Source organism: Girardinichthys multiradiatus, chromosome 5, assembly GCF_021462225.1.
Source record: "Girardinichthys multiradiatus isolate DD_20200921_A chromosome 5, DD_fGirMul_XY1, whole genome shotgun sequence".
Lineage (NCBI taxonomy): Eukaryota > Metazoa > Chordata > Actinopteri > Cyprinodontiformes > Goodeidae > Girardinichthys > Girardinichthys multiradiatus.
In genome coordinates, this window is record NC_061798.1 from 26,532,482 (window position 1) to 26,559,389 (window position 26,908).

The window sequence follows — 26,908 nt, forward strand, 5'->3', positions numbered from 1 at the left end:
AACTAATACAAATAAAGGCACTTTATTTCATAAAGCACATTTTAACAGAGATTTACGTTAATGCCTCACCTTAGTTATTCACACACGCACATTTATGTTCGTAGGTACGGCGGAGAATTGGGGCCAGGCTATGAGATTTTTTTTTTTTTTTTTTTTTCGCAAATTACAAGAATAAAGTTAGAATTTCCATGACAACTTTTACAAAAACAGAGCAGCTCTCCACCTAAATGGTTCTAACAATTCCACGCTGCACACGTAAGCGGCCTGTGGGCTCTCCGACTTGACTCCACAAATATGGCGGCGACGTCGGAACGCCGTTCAGCGTTCGATAGGGCGTCTACGTATCAATGTCAATACGTGTGCGGTGACATGGCTACGCAAAGTTTCGTACATCTAATTATTTTTTATGCGCAGAATTTCTCCCTACGAAAACTTTTAGTATGAAAGCTGCGCACTCTTATGAGGCCCCAGGTCCTGCTGCAGGTCAGTATTCCCCCATGCCATGACATAGTCATGTTTGTATGTTATTTCACTGAGATAAAATATTTTTACAAACAGCTCAATATTTTACACTCCACAGTTGTAAGAAAAACTGTCATATTTGCTCCTAAGTGACTCCAGCATTCAGCTAAAATCCATCCATTTAGAACAAAATTGTAGGAAAAATACACAAGAAATTACATGTTAAAAAGACAGGAGAAGACATAAAGCCACTGTATGCAGTGAAATAAAGTGAGAGTTGCATTAAGAATCAAAGCAGCTTCAGGAGTTTAGATTTAATTAATGCAAAAAAAGATTTTAACACATCCTTACCAGGCCAGTGTTTATAAACTTAGAGGGCTCTGTATCAAGATTTATGTCCTTCGTTCTACATGGTACAGGCACATATGTGACTCCAGTATTTAACTTAGCTTTGATTACAGATATAAAATCATATTCTAAATGATTTAATGCCTGAGCTTTAGAAGGCCTCAGCTGCAGTGTAATGTTATTATAGAGACTGGGATAAACAAACTCCATGCTATTTTACTCATAGCTGGAGATGTACAGTCAGGACAGAAGAAAATGTATCAATATTTCCTCATTCACACTTTGCAGAGGGCTTCCAAAGAGATGCAATGAAAAATTTGAACAAAGCTGATAGTGCTGAAAACTCAAAAAGGAAAGGAGGTAGCTCACACAAGGATACAGAGAGAGTCCAACTTGTAAAACATTTATTTGACCTATTTACAGAGCGCAAAGTCAACTCAGCTGAACCGATTCCTAATGAGACAGCATGGCTGCAATACCATTCAACAATGACTACAGCAACACTGTGGTTGCAGATAGGGAAGTATATACAAACTAATACTTTTGACCAATGGTAACAATGAAAACAACATGATGCATAAATTAATGGCTTTATACAGTAAAGTTAAAAATTCAGAATAAACGTGTCCAGACAGAAGCCTGCAGGAAACCCAGCTCAAAGCTTTCTAATCTGAAACAAAGATGGTAGATGAATGAGAAAAAAGCTGCTTGTTTACAGTCAGTGCACATTATTAAAGATCCCTTAATCAATGAGCAAGATTGCACGCATAAGCACTTGTGATACAGTCGAAAAGCCTGAGGTAAGAGAACAATGATGGAAATGGATTTTTAAAAAGCATGTATGCAAAGGTAGTGTAGCCTCTGTCTTTATTGGGTCAGACCAGCCAGCTGTTACAACGTGATGTCAAAAACAATATGATCTCTTGAGAACTGTAGTATTTTATTAAGCTATCAGGCCATGCCTGGTATTTAGTTTCTAGTGACTACTGAGTACAGACGCACCGAGTCAGCGGTTGGTAACCAGAATCAGACAAGTTTCAGCTTGATCAGCCCTGACCTGTTCTAATCACTGAATGCACCAAACCTAAGCCCAACCAGGTTTCAGTGTAACACTCTTCAATGTGAAAGTTGTTACTGAGTGTAGAAGACTTAAGTTAGCCATTTCCAGTGTCAGGGAGGTGTTTAAAAATGCTCAAAGGAAGCACAGAGATGTAAGAAGCTATGTGAGAGGTAACAATATTCTATGACATGTCGAGAAATGTCTGCGGTTCATTCGGGACACAAAAGAGAAAGAGAGCGTGAGACTTTTGGAGGATAACAGGAAGGCTAAACGGAGTGAAGCAAAGTTGCTCTTATTTATTCTTTAGAACTTGTAACATGTTATTTTAGAAAATATAAGAGTTGATAAAAGGATCAACATTCTCTAGGGCAAGGGAATAAACACAAAGACTGGTTTTAGTGATGCTAGCCATGCTAACTGCTAATTTAAGATGCTAAACACAGTTTTTTGTCTTTGTTTTAAACAATTGTTTAACAGTGACCACGCTCTCTTAGAGAAGGTGGTCTGTGCTCCTCATATAATAGTTAATGAGTCTAGCAAGAAATGTTTTCAACGTGGGTTTATGTAGTAGCTCTTAATGAGAATTCAGAATCAGGAACAATTATAATGGCAGGTCAAAGCTTTGCAAAAACCAGGGATCAGAAACCAGCCACGAGATTTTTATTGACGCATCTCTATTACTGAGATAATTATTTTCTAAACATATGGCAGCTCAGTCACATGTCCTATGAAACAGATGAGAAGAGCTAGTGTGAAGAAGAGTAACAGCAAAAAAATAACATTCAGACAGTTAAAGTCTTGTTTACTGTTGGCTAAAGTGCATTGTTAAGATTCTGTACATTTAGAGACTGGAGGAGTGAATGTGACACAGGTCTTTAACAAGCTCACTCTCAGTCTTCTGTCTCAGAGCAAACAGAAATCCACAGCAAGCCCGTCGAAAAGTCCACACAGATACACACCACACAGGGAAATTCCAGGGGCACATTTTGTCCACACTTAATGCATCCATTTTTCCTCTCTTTGTATTTTTGACAGATTTTAGTATGCTTAAAATGGGATGCTTGCTGCAAAGTAGTGCACACCTCACTTTATCAGATCTACTGCTGTCTTTCTAAATACAATTTAATCTCTATTGTCTGCAATTAAGCTCTTAGCTCTAACCTTTAGCATTAGTTGTGTGTACTTTTAGACAAATCTGGAATAAAACTGTAGTGATGTATCTAATGAACAGAAATATATTTTAGAAGGGGATTCAGATGCATTTTTAGTCAAATGTGAGTAGTGGCCACTGAAGTAACTTCACACTGACTCTAGTGGGTCTCCAGTCCCACTAACAGTCAGGTGAAGGGACCGGTGCAAGTTCAGTGGTTTCAGAGAGTTCACACAGGCGAAGTACCTGAGCTAGGCCGACCATCCTGTGCTTGGTGCTGAGGTCGGGGGAGGGGTTTACTCAACAGGGCGGAAGGAGTGATGTAGTTGAGGCTGGGGCTGTTAATGTCCCCCTCTCCCACTAGAGTTAGATCAGACAGAGTGTCCTCCTCGAGCATTTGGATTGATTCCCCCCTGGCTGGGTCCTGGGGGAGACCCTGCATGGTGGTTTGAGCTGGCTGGACGGTGGCTGGAAATGGAGGGTGTGGTCTGGCTTTCCTGCCCCCTCTGTACTCTGCGCCAAGTGCTGAGTCCAAGCTCTGTGACTGATGGCTCGCACTGAGCAGGTGGGACCCACTCACTACCCCTGCCCTGTGCTTGCCATTTCCCTTGTTGCCACGGTGGCTGCTGCTGGGGAAGCTGCCATTGCTGGTGTTACGGGAATTCGGGGTGGAGCAGATGGGCTCGGGGTTGCAGGGAAGACGAGCTGTCGGGTTGGTTGGTGACAGACGCAGAAAGTCCGGCAGCTGCAGGTCGCTCTTGTTCAGCAGGCCTCGCTGGTCGTCGGCTCGGTTGCTCTGAGCTTTGGAAATGAGGTCGAAGAACTCTGCAGCACGCAGAGCACCGCGTACACAGAAACACACAAATACATGAACACACAAAAGAATACACATCCAGAATATCTCACATACAGTTTGAATTTGTTTGTAATGCAGGAACATGCAGTATTAACCTTTTAGACAAGTCAAAGCTACATTTAGTAAAAGCAAAGAGTAGACTGTGCTACATGTAGCTAGCTAGCTTTAAAGCATTTGGTGTTTATGCAGTCCTGCAGGCAGGTCCAAAGGTTAGTGTGATCACAGCAACAGCTACAGAAACAAGAGAAAAGGAGGTTGTTCAGTTTTTACCTTCAACTTCGTCTATATTAATCTTTTTCTGCTTTCTTTTCCCAGGAGCCTTATGCAGAGAGACAGAGTGGTTGGGTAAGGGCTGGCTGCTTGTGTCAAGGCCGGGCCCAGCCTTGCCATTTTCCCCATGGGGGTGGGCTGAACCGCCTTTCCTTGATGGCCTGTCGTCCCCCTGGGGGCCACACGGAGAGCGGAGTGGGGCATTAGAGCCCGGATAAGTCACAGTGGTTCACGTATGGGAAGAAGCAATGACAACATGTGGGAACCAGTGGTGCTGATGGTGAAGAGGGTCATAAATTTTGACAATTTGATGGTGAGTGGGTGACACAAGTTTTGCTGATTGGGAATGATTTTAGAAAAAGTCACTGAAATGTTTATAAAAAATAAACATTTGTCTTGTGTTTTGGAGACAGTGGAATATGCACCACCTGGCCAAAAAGGTTACACACTTTAATCATGTCTATGTCGAGCTTCTGCTGTTTTGTTTTAGCTTCCAGAGCATCTGAAAGATCCTCAGTGGGTCTGACTCCAAACAAGAGACGCACCAAGAAATCGGCTGGTGACCAGCCAGCCGGAAATTCAGAAATCAAATCTCTTTTTGATCAGCAAAAGCATCATCTAATCACTACCAGGTCTTGCTGAGGGCACTGACCTTCAGTGTGCAAGTTGCTACTGAGTCCAGAAGACTAAAAATGAGCTTCCTTCAGTATCTGTAAGGTCTCCATAGATGACGTCAGAGGAAGCACACCAGATAACAGGATGGCTGAATGGATCCGAGCAAAGGTGTTCTGTTTTATTCTCTAAAGATTTTAACTTCTGTTGTGAAATAGGCTGGATTTGGAAATGCCGGCAGCCTTTTGTAAGGGTAGGGTAATTCTTAACGTGTAGAACATTCACCAACGGTGTTAATGATAGAAATAACATTTTAGCACGAAGGAAACTTCTTTTAGCTGAGACTCGTCTTAGACCTGGTAGCGATTAGATATAGTGTGTTGGTGTGTTTTTATGTGTTTAAAGTTTTGTTAAAAAGTTCTAAGTCAGACATTATTTTTTGTGTATCTAGCCATAAACACTATACTGTCTACATATGCACCTTATTATTATTTATTTATTATTATTATTATGTATTTGTTTATTTATTATTATTATAAATATTATTTATTATTTATTTGTTTTTTATTATTATTATTATTAAATCTACTTATATTATTTATTTAGAACAAAATGAATGCATAAAGGCTAGATTCTTGAAAGTGAATGACTGTGTTCTGAGCAAAAATGTAAGAAAAACTATTTAAAATCTTTTACGCAATAAATGAAATAATTTTAATTAGCATGTTTCCTCATTTAGTCTACACAAATCCCATCGTAAGACCGTCACAGCTTAAAAACTTCTTTCAGATTTACATGACTACACCCATAATTACTGATTGTTTTTCAAAATTGAATTGGTGAATTATGTATTGCTGATGCATTACGTTTCTGGAGTGCAGACATAGTAGTAACAAAGCTGTGACCCTAAAACCCTGTATGGATATTTATTGAAGGTACACGTACTACACGTAGTGTAGTATATCTGATTTTACATGATTTGTTGGAGGGATTATTTGATTAAAAAACATATGTATATACATTTATACTTGCAGGCCTCTTTCCATCAACATCTCCTCCTCTAAGCCACACATTTAAACACTATACTTCCATGTTTAAATAATGCATCTATTGGCTCTTTATCCAATTCTGTTTTCAGGTGCCTTCCAAGTTCTTTTGTTTGCTTGATGCATACTAATAATTTGAGTGTTTTATAACCAAAACACCCTTTCATGATGTGGAAGTTGCTTGCGACAACAATTAGGACTTGCTGTCAACTCAACATACTAGCCTCCGCTATCCTTTGCCAGATGAAGGATTTTACTCGTTTGCTCAGTTAAATCAAGGTGTTTAATTTTGGCCAGGAGGGGTAAAATAAATTGATTAAAAAAATGTACTTGGATGTTCCATTCAGACAGCCACAACGTCCGCTTTGTGTGCTCGGCATCATCAACGAGAAAGCTCAGACACAGCAAAACACCAGAGGGACAAACTATCCACTACTTAAAGCTACACTAATGCAACTAATGGTGAAGAGAAAAAATATCTGTTCACCAAAACAGATCGTGGGATTCGCCAAGAGGATAATCAGGTGAATAAGGATTCCTGATCAAATCTTGACAGCTAAAAGAAAGTCTATATAGCAAACTAAAGCTCCTATGACACATCACTGAAGATCTGGAGATCCCGACACCAGCAGAATGAATATGTGTGAGCCAGCAATCATATCAGCTGAAAAGTTGGTGTTACAGAAGAAAAGGGAAAACCAGAGAGGAAAGTTGATGATGCATTCGGCCACAGGCAGACCACAGGAATGGAACATTAGGGAACCTTAACAGAGTGACATGGCTCTTTTTGCACCACAGCACACACATAACACACCTGTGCGCATGTTTAACACACAGCAAACAGACATGAGTGACTGAGGACAGCAGGAGGGACACTTAGTATAGCGTGACATTACCAACCAGGCAGTGGAAACATTCAGAGCGTTACAGAACATTCAAGAATGAGCGGAAAACTTGAGAGGCTGGAGGACATCTTACTGTTGCTGGCTGGTTCCTGCTTGTAGAGGCTGGAAGGTTACTCTGAGCTGCTTTGATTTTTTCTGTGTGGAGAAACAAAATTTAAATTCTTTTAGAAACCAGAGAATAGGAGAGATCTAAGGAATAATGTGTGTGTCAGTGTCTTTTACCTTTTCCCACAGCATCTTCTATGTCTAATACAACTCGCAAACCGTCCAGGTTGGAAATAGGAAGTCCAAGATCTAAAGGCTCTGACTCACCACTCTGCATCACAAGGAAACAATTTTAGAAGAGGTCGATGTAGTCTATCACGGTGCCTTTTACTTTTCAGAATTTGCGACATTAAAGCTACAAACTTCAGTGTATTTATTCAGGAGCCAGACCAACACATAGTAGTGAGACAGAAGAAAAATGTTTTGTTTTTCACAAATACAAATCTGGAAACAGTCTTGCCTTTGTGATCCCTCCTGAATTTGTACAACCAACCTTTGCTTTACAGCTGAATGTCTTTTAGGGGGTTTGTCTCTTTAAGCTTTGCACATCCAGAGACTGAAGCTTTAGTTGGTTTATTTTTTGTTTTGTTTTGCAAAATAGCTCAAGTCAAATTGTTTAGAGTGTCTGTATACGTCGATTGTTGGATTTAGGACTGGTACACTGTAGCTCTGGTTGTATGTTTAGGATTGTCCTGCTTGAAGGTAAACCTCCAACAGTGTCTGCAGTATTCACAGGTTTTCTTTAATGATCGCCCTGTATTGAGATCCATCCATCCATTTCCCCATTAACTCTGACCAGCTTCCCTGATCCTGGTAGAGAAAAGTCCCATAGCATGTCGTGAATGACTGTTTTTCACCACACATTTGCATGTAGGACAAAACCTCAAAGTCACAAACTGGATTTCTTTAGGCTTTCTTTCAAAACATTCCTCCATAAAGGTCAGGTTTGAGGAGTGCCCTCTCAAGAGATTTTTCCATTTGAGCAGTAGATCACTGCAGCTCCTTCCGGACCTGTCTGCTGTGCTCCTTGATCTTTATGATGCTGTTTGTTTATTAATGTTCTCTAACACACCTATGAGGCCTTCTCAGAACAGCTGGATTTGTACTGGCATTAAGTCACACACAGTATTGCCATTTAAATTACTTTGGAAGTCCATAGGTTGAACTGGATTTCTTTAGAGGTATTATAGTAAAGCGGTCTAACAGAAATACATTCAAATTAGTTTTAAAAGAATTGAAACACTCCACTGTTTTGCACTATTTTTCCCTGTCCTTGACCTAAAATCTCAATAAAACAGACTGATGACCTCAGTTGGGGTTATAAAATGGCAGAATCTGCACAAATCCAACAGATATGAATACTTTTGAAGAGACACTGATTATTTTAACATCTGCCTTCAGCCTTAGAAGATACTGTACTTACTATTCGTGCCACCAAGTCAGAGAGGTGCAGGCCATATTTGGCCACAACAGGCCTCAAGACCTCAGTCACTGGTTTAGTTGGTTTAGCTTTTAGGCCCACAGAGCGGTTGATGGGGACCAAGTCGAGTCTGGGGAAGGAGAAAATCATGAGAAATCATATTTTTGTGTTTTCTGTTCTCCCACATCTATCCCTGCTGTTGATGTGTTTTTATACCTGAATAGAGTGCGTTTTTCTAGTCTAAGGTCTCGGGAGCACAGGGTCATACAGTCTTGGTCCAAAACAAGTGGCTGTGGAAAAAAAAAAATAACAGTTGTATCAAGGTAGCTGCTCATTCCTAGAATATAAATCTGTGTGGTGGTGATTATTTTAATCACTTCAACTCAAGCTCAAGAAATAAAAAAGCAAATAAAGCAAAACACTAAAGACCTCCAGAAAGAGTAAAGAAAACACAGATTTGGGTGCCAAAAAGTGTGGGCTGCTGGCTCCTTGATCCATTTAATTAAACAATTGATAAATACAGCCAATCAATTATAATCCTTTGCTTCCCTAAACGGGGATCCCAACTCAAATCTATGCATGAAAACAAAAGCTCAGACACGCATTAAGGTTTACCTTCTCTCCTCCTACTAGGAAGAGATCTATGGCTGCCAGGTTGATGCAGAGCTTCTCACAAAGGCCCTGCAGCAGGTCTCTGATGGACATGCCGGGCCGAAGCGACACCGGGCAACAAGAGCCGTCCGGCAAGCTAATGTTACACTGCCTCAAGGGGGTGCTGCTTCCTCCTCGTTCTGATACTGCACCACGGGAAATATCAAGCTAGAAAAGAAAATAATGACAGAAAGTTGATCTTATTTGGTTAATTAGTGCCTCATCTTCTTCTTAACCTCCTGCTTGTGATCCACAAATTTAATTTGGCAAAATAGTTTTAAGGACATCTTCATTCAAAAATAGTCCTGGTCGAGAGAGAGTTCAGAGAAAGTATAACAAGGATGTACCAGGGTGTACTTTCCATGAGAGTTCTCTCCTAATGATAATGTCTGAATGGGTTATGATGCAGCAATCCTACATTGGAAGATGCAGAACCACCAGACTGTTTCACAGTTTTCTGCTGAACTGCTGTTGAGGTTGAGCACTTTCCATTATTGGAATTATTTATATGTTTTATCAGTGTTTTTATGTATTTGTTTTTTTATCATAATTTTTCTAATTAAGGATTTCTGATGTTATAGATCCCAGAGTAACACTGTCTTGCTCTGTTGTATGCTGTTCTGTATACAACCAAGTGTCAACTGATTTGATAACAAGAGGTTGGGTAAACCGTAACAAGATGTGGAGAATGTTTGCGGGTTTATGCTCGCTGGATTTGGCCTTACAAATGGTGTCGTGCAACAATAACAACATCAGTGTCCCTGTTGGGCGAGGCTGTGTTCTGTTGGTTGGTCTGACATGCAGCTTGCCATTTTTCACATTTGGCATGTTGATTATTACCACAGAAGAATTTTGTGTCAAAATGTTACTGAAACTTCAGAACATGTCTAAAAGTAGCACAAGTAGAGATGCACCTATAAATTATCTGGTGACCAGAACTGATTTACAGCTTGACCTGCTGGTCAGAAAAAAAAAAAAAAAAAAAACGATCTACCAGATTACAGTGACAGAAAAACTCTTCGATGTTGAAGTTGTTACTGACTGAGTTAAACTCAGTATCAGCAGGATGTTTATAATGAATTCAGACGGACCTGTCGGGACACGCCAGCATTTCATTCTGAGAGCAAGTGAGTGAGAGAGAGCAAGACTTGAGAAGATAACAGAAAGGCTGAAGTCAGTACAGCAAAATTGCTGTTTTATCCTTTTGAGGTTTCAACCTCTGTCTGTTGTGGAAGATGCTGGATTTGGAAATGCTGGCAGCCTTCTGGAAATCTTAATACGCTAACCACTGACACAAGAGGCTAAACTTCTTTATCATTTTTCTTTTGCTTTAAAAGTTTAGTAACACCCTGTTTTACAGTGTTGATCTCATGTGCTACTAACATAAAACATTAATGTAGCTTATAGCAGGGAAGTTAAAAAAATATTTTGAATGCTGCTTTTATATCTTATAATAAAGTTACAAACTAGGAACTGGAATCTGCTAAAAATTTGTATCAGTTGGTCAAAGCTTCACAAAAACCTGAGATTACCAAATTATCATCAGTGCATCTCTGCATATAATATCAAACTGTGTACCGTATTTTCCGCACTATAAGGCGCACTTAAAAACCTTTAATTTTTTCAAAAAATGACAGTGCGCCTTGTAATCCGGAGCGCCTTATATATGGATCAATTGGTTAATTGGTTGATCCATACTGGTTGTACACGGCGCTCTGTCAAAATGTTTCAGTACAACTGGTAAACTACAAAGCCGCACCGCTTGCAGCATTACGGCTACCGTAGTCAGGGGCGTCGCCGAAGTAATAGCGGTAAACACCTGTACTGTGCTTACTCCTAGTCCAACACCACTTGTGTGTGTATAACGTTTGAATGTACTGTTGCAGGAATTGCCTGAACTATATGTGATTAGAAGCTCAGTGTGTGGGGTGTATGTTTCGTGTGTGTATGGAAGATGTTGACATTACTCCTCCGGACAGAGGTGGCGCTGTGTGCTGCCGTAGCTGAGAATCAAGAGTGAAGGAGTGACGTCGGTATTATTGTGCGTGTGGGGTGGGTAGAGACGGCGACCGGAGCAGCGGTGTATGAGTCTGTAAGCCCTGTGTTTTTACGTGCTGCAAAGTCAACAACTCAGTGTTTTGATGCTGTTTCTTCATGCTCAACTCAGCAACGTATGAGTGAGGGAGTTAACCCCGAGGAAACTAGTAACTTCGGCCCTGGAGAAAGCGTCTCCCCTGTGTCATCAGACTACGGTCAGGGGACAGAAACAGGAAAGGTTAACAGTACTAACGTTTGATTTAGTGCATCAAACTGTTTCTTTTACGTGTTTACTGAATCAGGGAAAAGTTCCCTTTCACGTTTTAACTAACGTTTGATTTCAACTTCAACTTCATAGACTCCAATGCATTCCTAACGTGTGGTTGGCTCTATTCAATAGATTTCTATGTAGAGGAGACCTTACCATGAGAGTGAATGGAGTTATCAGAACGCTGGTTTGTAGTGTATTAATAAAGTTTGACTGACTGACTTATCTGACTGTTTTGTTGACATTCTCTTTAGCACAGCTCCATCTAGTGGATGCATAACGCAACCCTAGTCAAACGTTTGACTGCAGTAGCTTCTATTCTATGCGCCTTATAATCCGGTGCGCCCTATATATGAAAAAAGTTCTAAAATAGGCCATTCATTGAAGGTGCGCCTTATAATCCGGTGCGCCTTATAGTGCGGAAAATACGGTAGTTAGAGTTGCACTTGGGAAATGTCATTTTTCTAAAAATGTATAGAGGCAGATTGTGTCTGTAGGTTGTTTTTGAGTTTAAAAGGAAGACTGCAGTGGGTGTCAAAAATCTGAGGCAGCGGTTTAAAAACCAACTCAGCTCATGCTGACACCACAATCTGCTCACAGAAAGACCGTTGCTTAAATACAGATTTCAGCTTTCTTAGTAAAATGAACTAAAACCTTTGGGTAGCATGTTTTTCTTGCCATTAGGTTCATTAACATAACAGGATTTAAATTAAAATCTGGCTTCAACTGTCACATATCTTGTTCAATTTCCCTTTTCAAGAGAGCATTGACATTAAAGCTGCTCCATGCAAAAAATACTGCAAGCTTCCATGAACAATTATTAGATAATTAGATCACGGTGACTCCCATCGGACTGACCTCATTCTTCCCCGACCCTGACGTCCCCAGTTCCAGACTGGCTCCTGAGGACAGGGAACCCTGGGACTCCCGACGACCGTTAGTGCCAGGAAAATCTAAAGAGGAACAAATAAATAAACAGAAAAAAATAGTGGAGAATTATGAGCAAACCCATGCCGAAAGCAAAAATATCTCCTGACCAGATTCCAATTAAATGCTTCATCAGATACGATGTTAGCAACACCGACCCTACATGAACTGGTCATTATCTTTCATCAAACGAGCATGAGTTTCTTAACAGATGTTACAAAATTTTCTGAAATTCAATGCATGATCATTTATTTATTTGAACCAAACTCATCAGCAAACAGAACTTATAAAATGAAAAAAAAAGTGCACTGACTGTAATTAAAATCAGCCAGCTCTCGTTTTTTGGGGCCTTTGCCGAAGCTCCTATTGCGGGACCAGGAGAAAAACATGCCCTTCCTCCGGTCTCCTGAATCATCCCGACTGTCTTCGTTCAAAGATCGACCTGATTTGGTCTTCTTGTCCTCCTGTAAGATACGTACTGATGAGTGTAGTAGCAGAAAGAGACACAAACGACCAAATATGTTTTTATTTAACTGAAAACTGCACGCTAAAGCTGTTTTCACACATAAACATGAACATCCAGGGGGATGTTCTTAAATTAAGCACGAGGTTTTCTGCTACGTTACCTTCTTGGGAGTGGAGAGGTTGGAACGGTCGGAGCCGGTGGTGCTGTGCTTTGACGTTGGGCTGCTGGGGATGTGATAAGGGTCAGGAAGCGGTCTGGCCTCCACCTCAGCCAGCATGCACTCCTGGTACAGCCGAGACTTGAGGAATCGCGTGTAGCTGTCAAACTTCATCAGGTTGAAGATCTAAAAGAAGTCAAGAAAGAAAACATAAGAGGAAATGGATGGTTGGGTAACAAAGATGATGGCAAAACAATTAGAACAGATAAAAAAGCTACACCAAAAAACAAAAGACAATAAGAAATAAGAGGTGAAAATAGCAACTCTGGCAATTTGTATAGTATTTTGAAGCAGAAAATCAGAAAATGAATGTGAAATTAACCCAAATCCAGAAACCCATAAGCTGCTCTTGGAGCGCCTTCTCTCAGAAAAAAACAAAGCACGCTTGACTTATGCCAAATCCGTATCTTTATGAGGAAAGTCTCTAAGATTTTCTACCTCAGACTAACTAATATTCAGGAGGAGCTGGCCAAGCTGCAAAAAGCCAAGAACTCAGGACACAACAGAGAGAGGGAAGGAAAAGAATGACAATATTCTATCTTTGCATAAGTAATATGGTGTCTTATTATTAATTCTTGTGCCAACTGAAACTTTTTTTACAAACGAAATGTGAAAACCTTTCAGCACCTTTTAATTAGATACCCCTAAATAGAGCAACCAACTGCAATCATAACTCACTTTACTAACTAATACATCAAATCTCCGTGTAAATTAATTTCAGCCTACATCCAGCGGTTCTATGAAGGCCTCAGAGGGTTTGTCAGAGAACATTAGTCAACAAACAGCATCGGAAGCCCAAGGGACACACCAGACAGGTCAGGTATAAAGTTATGGAGAAATTTCAAGCAGGGTTAGGTTATAGAACAACATCCCAAGCTTTGAAAATCTCATGAAGTGCTGTTCAAGCCATCATGCAGAAATGTAAAGAGTATGGCACAACTGCAACCTCCCACGACATGGCTGTTTATCCTAAACTGAGAGGCCAGGCAAGTAGAGCATCCACCAGAGAAGCAGCCAAGAGGCCCATGGTATCTCTGGAGGAGCTGCAGATTCACAGCTCAGGTGGAAGAATCTCATTAGCATGACAGCTATCAGTTGCACACTCCGCACATCTGGCCTTTATGGAAGAGTGGGAAAAGAAATGCCATTGTTAAATTAAAACCTGGTTTTAGAAAGCATTTAGTTAGAGACTGAATACATAGGCACTCCACACTTTTCAGATGTACATTTATAAACTCATTTTGAAAACCAAGTATCCTTTTGGATCCACTTCACAATTCTGAACTACTTTGTGTTGGTGTACAGGTCCTTCTCAAAATATTAGCATATTGTGATAAAGTTCATTATTTTCCATAATGTCATGATGAAAATTTAACATTCATATATTTTAGATTCATTGCACACTAACTGAAATATTTCAGGTCTTTTATTGTCTTAATACGGATGATTTTGGCATACAGCTCATGAAAACCCAACCTTCAAATAATCATGTACAGTTATGCACTCAATACTTGGTCGGGAATCCTTTGGCAGAAATGACTGCTTCAATGCGGCGTGGCATGGAGGCAATCAGCCTGTGGCACTGCTGAGGTCTTATGGAGGCCCAGGATGCTTCGATAGCAGCCTTTAGCTCATCCAGAGTGTTGGGTCTTGAGTCTCTCAACGTTCTCTTCACAATATCCCACAGATTCTCTATGGGGTTCAGGTCAGGAGAGTTGGCAGGCCAATTGAGCACAGTGATACCATGGTCAGTAAACCATTTACCAGTGGTTTTGGCACTGTGAGCAGGTGCCAGGTCAGTGCTGAAAAATGAAATCTTCATCTCCATAAAGCTTTTCAGCAGATGGAAGCATGAAGTGCTCCAAAATCTCCTGATAGCTAGCTGCATTGACCCTGCCCTTGATAAAACACAGTGGACCAACACCAGCAGCTGACACGGCACCCCAGACCATCACTGACTGTGGGTACTTGACACTGGACTTCTGGCATTTTGGCATTTCCTTCTCCCCAGTCTTCCTCCAGACTCTGGCACCTTGATTTCCGAATGACATGCAGAATTTGCTTTCATCCGAAAAAAGTACTTTGGACCACTGAGCAACAGTCCAGTGCTGCTTCTCTGTAGCCCAGGTCAGGCGCTTCTGCCGCTGTTTCTGGTTTAAAAGTGGCTTGACCTGGGGAATGCGGCACCGGTAGCCCATTTCCTGCACACGCCTGTGCACGGTGGCTCTGGATGTTTCTACTCCAGACTCAGTCCACTGCTTCCGCAGGTCCCCCAAGGTCTGGAATCGGCCCTTCTCCACAATCTTCCTCAGGGTCCGGTCACCTCTTCTCGTTGTGCAGCGTTTTCTGCCACACGTTTTCCTTCCCACAGACTTCCCACTGAGGTGCCTTGATACAGCACTCTGGGAACAGCCTATTCGTTCAGAAATTTCTTTCTGTGTCTTACCCTCTTGCTTGAGGGTGTCAATAGTGGCCTTCTGGACAGCAGTCAGGTCGGCAGTCTTACCCATGATTGGGGTTTTGAGTGATGAACCAGGCTGGGAGTTTTAAAGGCCTCAGGAATCTTTTGCAGGTGTTTAGAGTTAACTCGTTGATTCAGATGATTAGGTTCATAGCTCGTTTAGAGACCCTTTTAATGATATGCTAATTTTGTGAGATAGGAATTTTGGGTTTTCATGAGCTGTATGCCAAAATCATCCGTATTAAGACAATAAAAGACCTGAAATATTTCAGTTAGTGTGCAATGAATCTAAAATATATGAATGTTAAATTTTCATCATGACATTATGGAAAATAATGAACTTTATCACAATATGCTAATATTTTGAGAAGGACCTGTATTACATAAAATCCTCACAAAACACACTAGAGCTTCTGGTTGAAACATGACAACATGGGGAAAGGTTCAAGGGGTATGAAAATGATCCATTTATCTGCAGCCCAAAATATAAAATATTTAACTTTTACTTGACATAAAAAGAGGAAGCTCATAATGCATTTATGTATAAGGCTACTTTCCAATGAATCCTGAGCTTTTCTGGAAAAGCCACCATTACACTTTAATGTGTGGATGTCTGACATGTAAGGCTGAAAAAAGCATGAGAGTGAGGATATCCTTCAGGCCTTGTGACTCTCTTATCAGAGTTTGAACATCTGAACTTCGCAGCTGAAATCAATAGAGCTTTTCAGGCGCTTTGCCCCCTTGACAACATGCGTGTATAAGAAGCCGTTCGGGCCGGTGTTGCTCGACAGCAGGGGAAGATGAATGACTGGCCTTGTGTTGTGTGAGCACTTAACACTGTGTTCAGAGAGCATTTTCAAAAGAGTTCTGTTTTTAAGAATAAGAATAAATTTGTCCTGCAGCGAGAGCCTCTTTTTCGGATGTATAAAAATGTCTTGGTACCTGCAGCTGCTGTTCCTTGAACATGTCGGGCTTTGGTGCGTTGAGGATGTCATCGGCAAGCTGGGCTTGACTGTCGATGTTGACCGGTGTTGTAGCTTTACTGGAAAGGAAGCTGTTGTAGATCTCTCTGGCACGCTGCGAGAGCTGAGAACACAGGGGAGACGGATTTAATCGGGTGAATGCTCAGTAATGACTTACCTAATTAAATACAGGAGGAATTTAAGTGGATGCATGTCTGTGATAAAGGTTTTAATGAAATGCCTTTCACCTGCTTGTTGTCATGCTCAGGGACATGGCTGAAGAATTCACAGGCCTGCCAGAACAAAATGTTCTCCTCGCTAAACTCCTTCTTTAGGAACTCCTACAGCAAGTAAAATTAAACATGGATTAAAAATAGTTTTTTTTAAAAACCAAGCAGACAAATTCATGTAATGGTTTTAGTCAGAAACATCACACTAATGTAAAAGTATGAGTCCATGACAGAAACGTTTTGTTGTTTTACATTTCAGTAAAGTAGAAAGACATGTTCAGGTTCCTCAACAGATTTACAAAGTAAAAGCAGAATCATAAAACTATCTGACTCGATTCATCAAACACTTTTACATAATTGACCTGCTGCATAAAACTTTGCTGTAATGCTGTTACATTTACAGCGCCAGCCATGTTTATTGGCGACCTGGTGGAAATGCGTAAAAAGCCCTAAAATAAATCCATCTTTTCCTCCTGTAGCAGAATATCAATCAAAAGATAGAGAAAATCTTAACTTTAATTTGAGTATATTTATGAAGTGGGCAAAAAAATCTTGTTTTTTTCAAAGAAATTAGCAAATTTTGGTTCCTGGAAAAGTCACTTTAAAATAAATATTTTTTTATTTATACTTTATTTTTTAAGCAGATCAGATTATCTAAGCTTGACTTTCCTTTTAATGATAAAAATGATGTGGTCCAGAGACCTGGTTTTGGCCACTGTTCACTGAGCTGGAAGAGGACACATGTTTATCTTATCACCGGGGAGATCTTCTTGTTGGACAGCTGCAGTGAAGAGTTGCATGTCAGGGTCACTTAATCTAACCATTATGTCAAGTCTACATGATGGGGAAAAAAACTTTTCTATCCTACCATCACAAATGTAATCCTGAGGGGCTTACTAAGCCCTACAGGGACTTAAATTTGAGTCATGTGCTTAGGTTGGATGAGACTAAGGCTACGTTCACACTGCAGGTCTTAATGCTCAATCCCAATTTTTTTGTTGTTGCTGAAATTCAATTTTCTTTTTAGCGTCGTGATTCAAACTGCTAATTATAAGCGACCGCCATCAGAAATCAGTCTGAACGGTTCACGACCCTAAAGCGACCCGCATGCGCAGAAAGAGAATGTAGACATCACGCAGCAGCATACTGTCTACTAAGGTAATAATGGATGTCGGTGTCTCTGTTATTAAGTTGTTGAGCAACGGGAGCCAACAATATTTTAACCACATTATAACAAGACGAAGAAAGGTAAGAAAACAGAGAGCACAACGGTTAACAAGGGCCTTCTGTGGAGCAGTGACTGCTACATCTGTAGAGAGCTTTGTGTGGATGCGTAGTCTGAACCAGGACAATGATGTGAAAATCGGATGAAATGTGACATCACCATTAAGACAGCTGACGCTTTGAAAACTAACAGATACGTATTTCATTCAATACCACATATGAAAGTGGCACAATTTGGATTTAATTTGGAGGTCAAAAGATCGGTCCGATCTGAATGCGATAAAAAAGTCAGATGAGGGTCGCATTTGCCTGCAATGTGAACGTAGCCTAAGATACAGATTTTCAGCAACAAACAGATGGAATTGGAGCCACTGTTAGGTAAGGTTGAGGATCTGTCATGTGCTATCATGAAACCTTTGAAATATCTGCAGATTTTAGAGAAAACTTTGATGGACATTGCCAGGAAGCAAACAAAAATATTTTTGATAAATTTTATTTGACAGAGACATGTCTGTCCTGAGCATCTGCTTGTGAGAAACATTCAGGCAGTCTCATTGTACCGAGAAGTAGCGGACTCCTACAGGGTCCTGCAGCAGCCGCTCGAAGCAGACGGCCCAACTGGCCACCCTCCTCTCAGTGTGGCGCCGGTGACTTTGAACGCTGGGCAGGCTGGCATTACTGTTCAGACTGTTGTCGCTGCTGCAGCCCTGCAGCTCCACACTGTTCAGTTCTGTTTACACAAACAAATGTGCACATAAAATCATATCCTTGGACTCTTAAAAAGATGTGCAAATCAATCCTCCAAAGATGAAATTTGGACAGATTCAACTTGAATTATGATCAGATTGTTTCTTTGTATTAATCAAATGCAACAAAACTTAGAACTCTTGTGAATTAAATAGAAAAGCAAATAAATGTTAGGAGTATTATGCTTTCTTTTCATAAACAGGGATAATGCTTTAATTTGTTGAATGGTAAATGGAATGAATTTATATTTAGTGATTTATCAGTCAAACCAAACAAAGGACTTTACAGTAGAGTCACAATCACAAACACATTCATACATAGATCAGTAGGCTACTTGAATTTAAGTACAGGCCCATCAACATGGGGCGGGTGGAGCAAGCTAGAATCGAACCCACAATCTGAATCATCACTGAAATGGGGAATCAGTATACAAGGAAATATGGTAAATGGACTGAACCTATATAGTGCTTTTAATCATACCGACCATGCAAGGTTCTAGGGTCAAACAACATAAGTTCCAGATTTAATTTTTTTTTAGATATTTTTAAAATTAACAATGTTGTTTCTTAACTTTTTTATCAACTCTAAAGCAAGACAAGCCCTGAAAAGATTTTTTAATAAATCTTAAGTTGCATCAGTATCATAACAGCATAAGTGCTGTATAAATATTTTGTATTATGATGGTTCACATAAAAAACTATCTTCTGGAAATGGTTCTTATTAAAAAAAAACTGTCTGATATGAATTAAAAATAATTTTTTTTAATCTCTAGCCTGTTTTCCTCATTGTTTCCAGCAGGGAATTTACAGGACAATCACACCAGAACCCATTAGGCTTCAATGTGTCCCCTGCCAGTTTTAAAGCACTGGTAGAAACCTGTCCTGTGAGACCTTTTTGGGCTCCTGGGTTTCTCTGTTGCAACAAAACAGTCAAACGCAGCAGTTTCATAAGTCCAATTAGTTAAAACCAAGCTGCTTTTATTATTTACAATATCTTTATACCATCAAACCAATTTTACACAAAGTATCAGACAACCTAACTATTAAGTTTGATCCTAATACATTGTGTGGCAGTATACTGGGATATGGTTACGTCAGTAATCTGAAATACATTTGCAGAAACTGCATAAAATACTGAGAACGGCTTTTTTCTTTAGGTTTGATCTATTTGTAAAACAGAGGCTGTTAGTGGATCCCTGCAGCTACCTGCTGATCAGGTCAAAGTTGTTACTGTCTTTGGAGAAGGCTCAACTGAGCAGAACACATCTGTTTCTTTACCACCAATATTCCTCTAACAATCAATAGTTAGTTAGTTATTCTCCTATGGCACAAAGGACTATAATTACATTTGATGTAGACCCTGAACCCTGCAAAAGTATCCAAATCCCTTAAACATTTCGACATTTTGTCAAGTTCCAAACCCAGAGTTCAATGGATGAAATGAGGTTTAATGATAAAGCCTCTCAAAGGTATCAGAGTAAAGGAATTTTGAAAATAATTTATTATTTATCTTAAATTTCACAGTTATGCCCTGCTTTGCGTTGGTCTACCAGATAAAACTAAAATAAAACACACTGAAGCTTCTGCTTGTAACATTATAAAAACAGAAAACGTTCAAGGGTTGGTAATCGTTTCTCAAGGCACCGTAATTCTAAAAACTGTTTTCAAATTCAAGCTAAGGATTTTTCTGAATCAATCCATGCTTTATTATTCTTAGGAGTGTCTTAGTGAGTCCAGGAATTGCTTATTTTTCCCACCACTACGCCACGGCGCGTCCGTGTTCCTAACATTTAGTTGTGATCAGGAGCCAGGGGCAGAGGCACAGAGAGAAGCCGAGAATAACCAGCAATGAGCTGCAGGCCAGACTAACAGAAAGCGGCCTGCTATGTTGAGATAAAACCAAAAGGAAGGACAGCCGGAGGGAGGACAGCAGCAGTCAGGTGGCCTGAACAACGCAGATGCTGTAAAGAAGAAAAAAGTGAAGGAGGACCGTTGAGCCCACAGCTAAACTCCTTACTGATTAAAAACCTCCAATCGGGGCGATTAGTGGATAGTTTAAATGTGACTTCTGCTTTAGCACTCCATTTCACTATTATTATTTTTTCTTTATCAGTGTCAGATTTCACACCAGATCTTTAAAATCAGTTGCATCAAATGACCGTTCTCACCCACGCATTTCACAGCAAAGTTCTCTTCAAGGGCAGATAAAAATAAACTCCTGAGGCTTCAGCTAAATATTATGACTATTTATCGCTGTATATAAGGAGAAAACATTCATCTGTGTAAACCTGTCTGTGGTGTCTAAACCAAATGCTCTGTTCAGTGTCACGGACCCCATTGTATATTACAGAGACAGACCGGTAAAACAAAGTTCTCCTAAAAGGTCAGGCTAGATAATACATTAAGCGGCAGCCCTACTCTCTGAGTTACATTATTTTGTTGTATCATGTTTCTTTTTGGTTCTCACAGTTTCCTCATCAACATCTGATCTCATCCAACAGCTAATGATTCCGGTCTAAAAGCCAACAGAAAAGAATCCACAAGGTTTCATGAATTGGCAAGTGTGTGAGTTTTCTCGTTAGTATGTAATCTTTTCAGAGCAGCAGTCCCTCAGAAATAAATCATAACATGTACAGTCTTTCTACCAAAATGTTTGAATCAAAAGTTGTCAGATTGTTTAATGGTGGTCAGTTAAATTTTATATAATCAAACATTACATTTTATGAAGACAATTCACTAAATATTTTAATTTTAACTCTACGGTGCCTTGGAAAAATATTCATATCCATGCACCTACTGCACATTTTGGCACGTTAACAAATACATCGTATTTGTTAACCAACACAATGTAGCACATAACTGTGAACTGCAAGAGGATGGATACATACAAATGAAGCTGTTACCTGCATTTGCATTCAGCCCTGCTGAGTTTGTAGAACCACCGCTTGCTGCAATCACCACGTGGGTTTGTCTCTACAAGCTTTCTACATAGAGTCTGAAGGTCTGCCCGTTTTCTTTTGCAAAACAGTTCAGTTAAAATGGATTGGGAGTCTAAATTGTATTTAGGTCTAGACTTTGACTGGGCCATTCCATCACATGAATATGCTTTCACTTAACCCATTCCATAGCTCTGATTACAAATTTAGGGTCATTGTCCTACTGCAAGGTGAACTTCCACCCTTAACTCAAGTCTTTTGCGGGTTTTTCTTCTACTGACCTGCATTTAACTCCATTCATCATAAACATAAACTTTTGTGTATGTATTAGTATTTGGCAAATTGTGAACACATTCAGGGGGCAAGAATACTTTATCAAGGCAATATATATGTTTTTGTCATAAGATTTTAAGGAGGATTTTTAATTGAATTAGCATATTCCTAAATCCAGAGTTCAAGCTAGCTCTACTAAAAGGACGACAGATCGACCAAACAGGTAAAATCAGACCACCAAAGGTAAACAAACTTTTTCCTGTTTTAGATCCTGTCTACATTCTTAATTGTGCAACATTTTACAATTAGATGAGACCTGTTTCTGTTATTGCAATGAATGGAGTAATTAGGAAAAATATTTACCGTACAGTACACTCTAAAATGAAAAACCGCAATATTCAGTCACCCACGGCATTAATGTTCCTCTTAAGCCCCAGTCAGTGTAGTAACTCAGATATCTGATACCACAGTTTCCACCGTTCAATAAGTTTTATTTCTCCTTCTTGCTCTCTAGATTTTCCTCCAGTCAGAAAACGAGCCATCAAAGCTCCTGCTATCTCCTCACCTGGGTAGAGCTGGTAGGAGCCTGTGTGGTGCCAGCGGGGCAGGTATCGAATCCTTTGGGGTAACCAAGCCCCTCCATCCATAATCACCCTATCTGGGCCCCCCCGCTCATGAGCTCAAACACACCAGGCTGAACAAACAGTCCAATAAAGGGCATAAACAGCTGACATCATACGGAGAAGGAGACTAAAAAGGGGGAGAAAAAGAAGAAGGTGTAGAGGGAGACGCTGCCGTTGGTTAGCAACCTGGATGACAACCTCAGGAACCACAGAGAGAGTCGGTTCGCAGCATGCGCACACACCTGTATGCACACTTACACACCGGCACCAGCTCCCAGCCACGTAAGTGATCCTAGTGCACACAGGCCTCCAGATGATAAATAATTCAGAGCACAAACGCACGTCACAAAGACACACACACTTAAAGCGCAGTATTGATGATGGGCTTGTTAAAGGAAGGCCACTACTGACACTAATGAAGCCTGAACCCCAACACAACGACAATCACACACACTGAAAACTGGATAAAATGCTCCTATTTACGCTATGCTCAACCTCCTCCAGTGCAACTGTTTAAAGCCATCACATCAGAAAACCAAAGATATAACAGAAAACTATAATAAAGACGAAATACAAAAATGTGGTATTAACACATCTCTGGCTGCTCTTTTATGTGACAGCCAGTAGATAAATCCAGGTAGGTGATGTAACAACGGTGTGGATTACTGACTACCTGACAGACAGACATGCACCAAGATTCCTGACAGTGAAGAGCTCAGGCGTTCCACAGGGAACTGTACTCTGAACGTCTTTCTTCTGGGCTCTATCATGTGTCGACTCTGCACATATTTGGTGTGTAAGCGTTAAATAGGCCTAAAAGGAACCAGAGTACCGGATGGTGTAAGACACCACGGCTAAGTCAACAAAAAAAAAACAATTTGAATCTTATCAACACAAGGCAGATATGCCTGCTGTTTAAGGTGTGAAAGCATGAAAAACTCACTGTGATTGGAGGTCACATTTTGCAAGGAACAACTAGCAGTTATACAATGCATGATTAGTCTGATTTTACGGTATTTTCTCCGTCTTCACTGCCTTTCTTGCTGCTTCCATTGTCGGCGCCGATCCGCCCTCAGGTGACGCTACGGTTCTCGCAGAAGAACCAAGTATTCTGCGGTGCCAGAGTTGAACCAGTGGTCATGCTTTGGAACCTCTTTTTGTTGGTGGAAACATGCGTCACCAGTTCAAAATCACGTTCAGGGACCGGAACAGGCTCCAAACCGCGTTGGTGGAGAAGGGGTATGTGGGATTTAGGTCTGGTCTTTTATTAGACCATTTTATTACATGACTATGCTATGATCTAAACCAGGGTACCCAGAGGTTAGTCCTTGAAACTTTTAGATGTGTCCTTAATTAGGTTGCAGGACACTAGAACGTGATTGCATACCGAGGAGGCAATTCGGCCATTTGATTCGGGTGTGTTAGAGCAGGGACACATGTAGGATCACATCTTGAGGATTGGAGTTTGAGAACCCAGATCTAAACCCTAAACATTGTCATGTTTAGGGATGTTTTCCTGCTGGAAGGTGAACATTCCCCCCAGTCTCAGGTTCTTTACAAACAGGGTTTCAACCAAGACTGCAACTTATTTAGCTGTGTTCATCTTCCCATCAATTCAGAGTTTAGCGTCTTAGTTAGTGTTGGTTATCTGCAACTCATAGTGTTTTGCATGGTCAAAACTTTTAATTTTGTTTTTATCTGACCAGAGCTCTTTCTTCTACTTGTTTGCGGACTTGTTTATGGACAATGAACAATGGGCTAAAATATACATTCATTTCTATCGCCTTTCTCTTTTAAGATCCACCGTTTTTGTTTGTTTTTGCTCCTGTTTATAATTTCTTACCTTCTTTTCTTATAATTCTAATAAAGTTTCACCTCTCATATCAGCATATTTATTTTCAGATTTTTCAGTGCTTGTACTGTATATTTTTGTGAAAAACCTTTTCAGAAACACTTGGCCTGATGTTCTGCTTTGGTGGGCAATCAGTGGGACATTTCACTTGTCCTGCCGGGGACCAGAACAGACAGAGCAAATTCTACTTCTGGAGCGGTGTTGGGTCCCACAGCCATGGATTTCAACATTAATCTCCGCTACGGACTTTTCTGGAACTTTCAAAATAAAGTGCATTAACCTTCTTCCGGCACAGCCAGGAAACAGGATAACTGCGGACTTCCTGTGACGCCACTACCCAAATAAAAGCACAGTTGTTGCTACAACCGCCCTCTTCCACACCGGTGACCATCGGGACAGGAGGGGAACACAGCGCGCTAATGTCTTTTGCTGGCAAAAAGACATAAACTCTTCAACTGGATCCAAGGAAGCCATACGATCATCGATCATATGCAAAGATAAGTACGGATGAAATACTGTCTGTGTATCCGGTATTTTCATTCATGAACGGGGGTAATTAAGATACAAGCATTGCTTGACTGTCTCTCCGAGCCACCGCAGAGGCAAACGGTGTTCGAGAGAAGCCCCTGCAAAGACGCGGCCTCCCAGCCTGGAAGTTAAGACAGCAGAGACCGCAGCGGACAGGACGAGCCGCATCTTAGTGCTAGCAGGCTATCTGCAGCACACGTGCCGGGTTGTGTTCTTTGTATGTTTTAAGGTTAAGATAAACTTTATTTAAAGGGTGATTTTAAACAGAACATTGCTCATAACGCGCCGTCCGCGCTTATGCATTTTAACCCTTTTATTAACCGAGGTATTTTAAAGGTATGTGTTTGTTTCTGGTGCTAAGCTATCCACTTCTTTGTTAGCTTAACGGCTAACCGGTAAGAACACGTGCTTGCTACTAAAGACTATTCAACAGAAAGGTTGTTGGTTTTCAAGCTAGTGAATAATAGTATTTACTAGATTTGATAACTAAGTAAACACCATTAAGCCCAATTTCTCCAGAAAGATTTGGCTCTTTTCCAAAATACTCCCTTAATAATATTTCTTCAAATATTATTTCAATAAGTAAAGGCAGCTAATGAGACACCGTTGAGAAATAGTCATCCAGAAGGTTGGTTTTATTCAGCAGATCATTATTTAAAACATTATGTTATTAAAATAATATTTTATCTGATCTTACATTGTGAATGGTTGTCTAAACGTTTGCTGATTATTGCCTAAGTTAGTTCCAAGACTAACTTAACTTCACTTCCAGATTCTTCAAGATAATCCTTGGTTCTCAAACATAAACATTGTATGGTAAAGTTGCATCACTCTTTTGGTCATAATTTCCAATCATCTTTAATCAACTTGTTTATATTGTACATAGCCCATTAATCCTCCCTATTCTTTAATTCTGCTTGGTAGTTTAGTTGGATTGTTTTAGCATAGTAAAGAGTTTGTTGATTGAAATATGTTTGACTTTGAGTTGACTTATTTTTGTTAATAAATTCTTGTATTTTAAGAAATTGTGTGAATTCATTCCATGTGTGTGCAGAGTTTATGCTGTTCAATAATGTCAGAGCTCGTCTCACACCTTTCTATTTTGTCCTAATACCATCGCCTTACTGGGCTGATATTCACAGGACAACCCTTAACAGACCGAAATATTTGATAAAATATTAATATTAAATAATATTCTCAGATTCATAATTACAACAGCGGGCTATAGATCTGTCAAGAAGGTGATGCTTACCTTATACAAACGTGTTTTGGAGTGCAGAGATGTATTTGCCTGTCAGTAACTCTAGGAAACTGGCATCGAAATTTGGCGCTGAAGGATCGGTCTAACTTCATTGGTCCAGCTCTTTTATAGGTTTTTACAAATAATTTAGTTATATTTTAAGTAATCAATTCTAACAATATAAAACGACTGAATAAGCTACAATGGGAAACCTGGGCAAAATCAGTCACTAACGACCTGAAACTAACTATTCTACTTTTGTGTTTTAAAAAATATATATAGTAAAGTAAAATAGGTCCAAGAAGCAAAAATATCTGTATACTATTAAACTATTTCTTCAATCTAAGAGCTGCAATAATGGCACTTTAAATTGAAGTCTGAAAACTCAAAGCAAAACCCAGTGGCTTGTTGAGCCATGCAGCTAGACTGGCTAAAACGCATGTGAGTTGCACCTTTTTTGCTTTCCTTTTTAATTGGCAAAAACAACCAAAATTCGATTAAATCATAAAAAGCACCAATACAAAAACCATAAATGTTCTAATCTTTATACTGTTTACCCCTCATGTACAAGCAGAGAATGTGTTTGACTTTGCTTGTGAATAACTCATTGCCTCCTTACATACAGTCATTTGAAGACCATAAACACATCTACATTAATACTAAGCATCAACAACAAACTTTCAAAAAGCTTTTGTCTATCTTCTCACCTCCTTTTAACTCCTATCTGCCCTCAGTTAAGCCTTATATGTAAATTTCCGGGGTGCTAAACTCCCATCAGGGAGGGGAACAAATTTAGGTCGGTTCAATTCTCTTGGTAGTTAGGTATCTCTGGGTGCCTATGTCAAAGGCATTAAGGCACACGTATTACTTTTGTGGTATTCTTATTTTGATATATTACAGGTGTGAAAAATCATGAAAAGGTCAATTTCTCATTACTCATGTATACTTTTAATGTAATTCTGTGTAATTTATGTGCCACTGTTTCCATTAATTGTGCTTCTGATTTCATTTGGGCCAGATGACTAATCAAAGAGGAGCGACTGTAACCCATGACGCAGGAGGTCGCTGCTGGAAGACATTATTTATTGGACTC

The 26,908-nt window shown here is 40.1% G+C and overlaps 1 protein-coding gene across 5 annotated transcripts in view; it reads right to left on the reverse strand.

The window, feature by feature from the left end:
• Nucleotides 1-1,197: 1,197 nt before the first annotated feature.
• The window catches only part of rgs12b (regulator of G protein signaling 12b), a 76,217-nt gene continuing 50,506 nt past the window's right edge, over nt 1,198-26,908 (reverse strand). For 3 of the 5 annotated variants that reach the window (XM_047365138.1, XM_047365136.1, XM_047365137.1), the window contains exons 7-19: nt 18,178-18,347; nt 16,412-16,504; nt 16,144-16,287; nt 12,684-12,866; nt 12,371-12,521; nt 11,989-12,083; nt 8,790-8,993; nt 8,391-8,464; nt 8,178-8,304; nt 6,932-7,025; nt 6,783-6,844; nt 4,147-4,318; nt 1,198-3,845 (exon numbers count right to left, since the gene is read on the reverse strand). In XM_047365138.1, the coding sequence (XP_047221094.1) occupies nt 3,250-3,845; nt 4,147-4,318; nt 6,783-6,844; nt 6,932-7,025; nt 8,178-8,304; nt 8,391-8,464; nt 8,790-8,993; nt 11,989-12,083; nt 12,371-12,521; nt 12,684-12,866; nt 16,144-16,287; nt 16,412-16,504; nt 18,178-18,347 (2,165 nt within the window). In that variant the 3' untranslated portion in view covers nt 1,198-3,249. The remainder of the gene's footprint in view (nt 3,846-4,146; nt 4,319-6,782; nt 6,845-6,931; nt 7,026-8,177; nt 8,305-8,390; nt 8,465-8,789; nt 8,994-11,988; nt 12,084-12,370; nt 12,522-12,683; nt 12,867-16,143; nt 16,288-16,411; nt 16,505-18,177; nt 18,348-26,908) is intronic. The other 2 variants (XM_047365139.1, XM_047365140.1) reach the window with 1 other exon arrangement.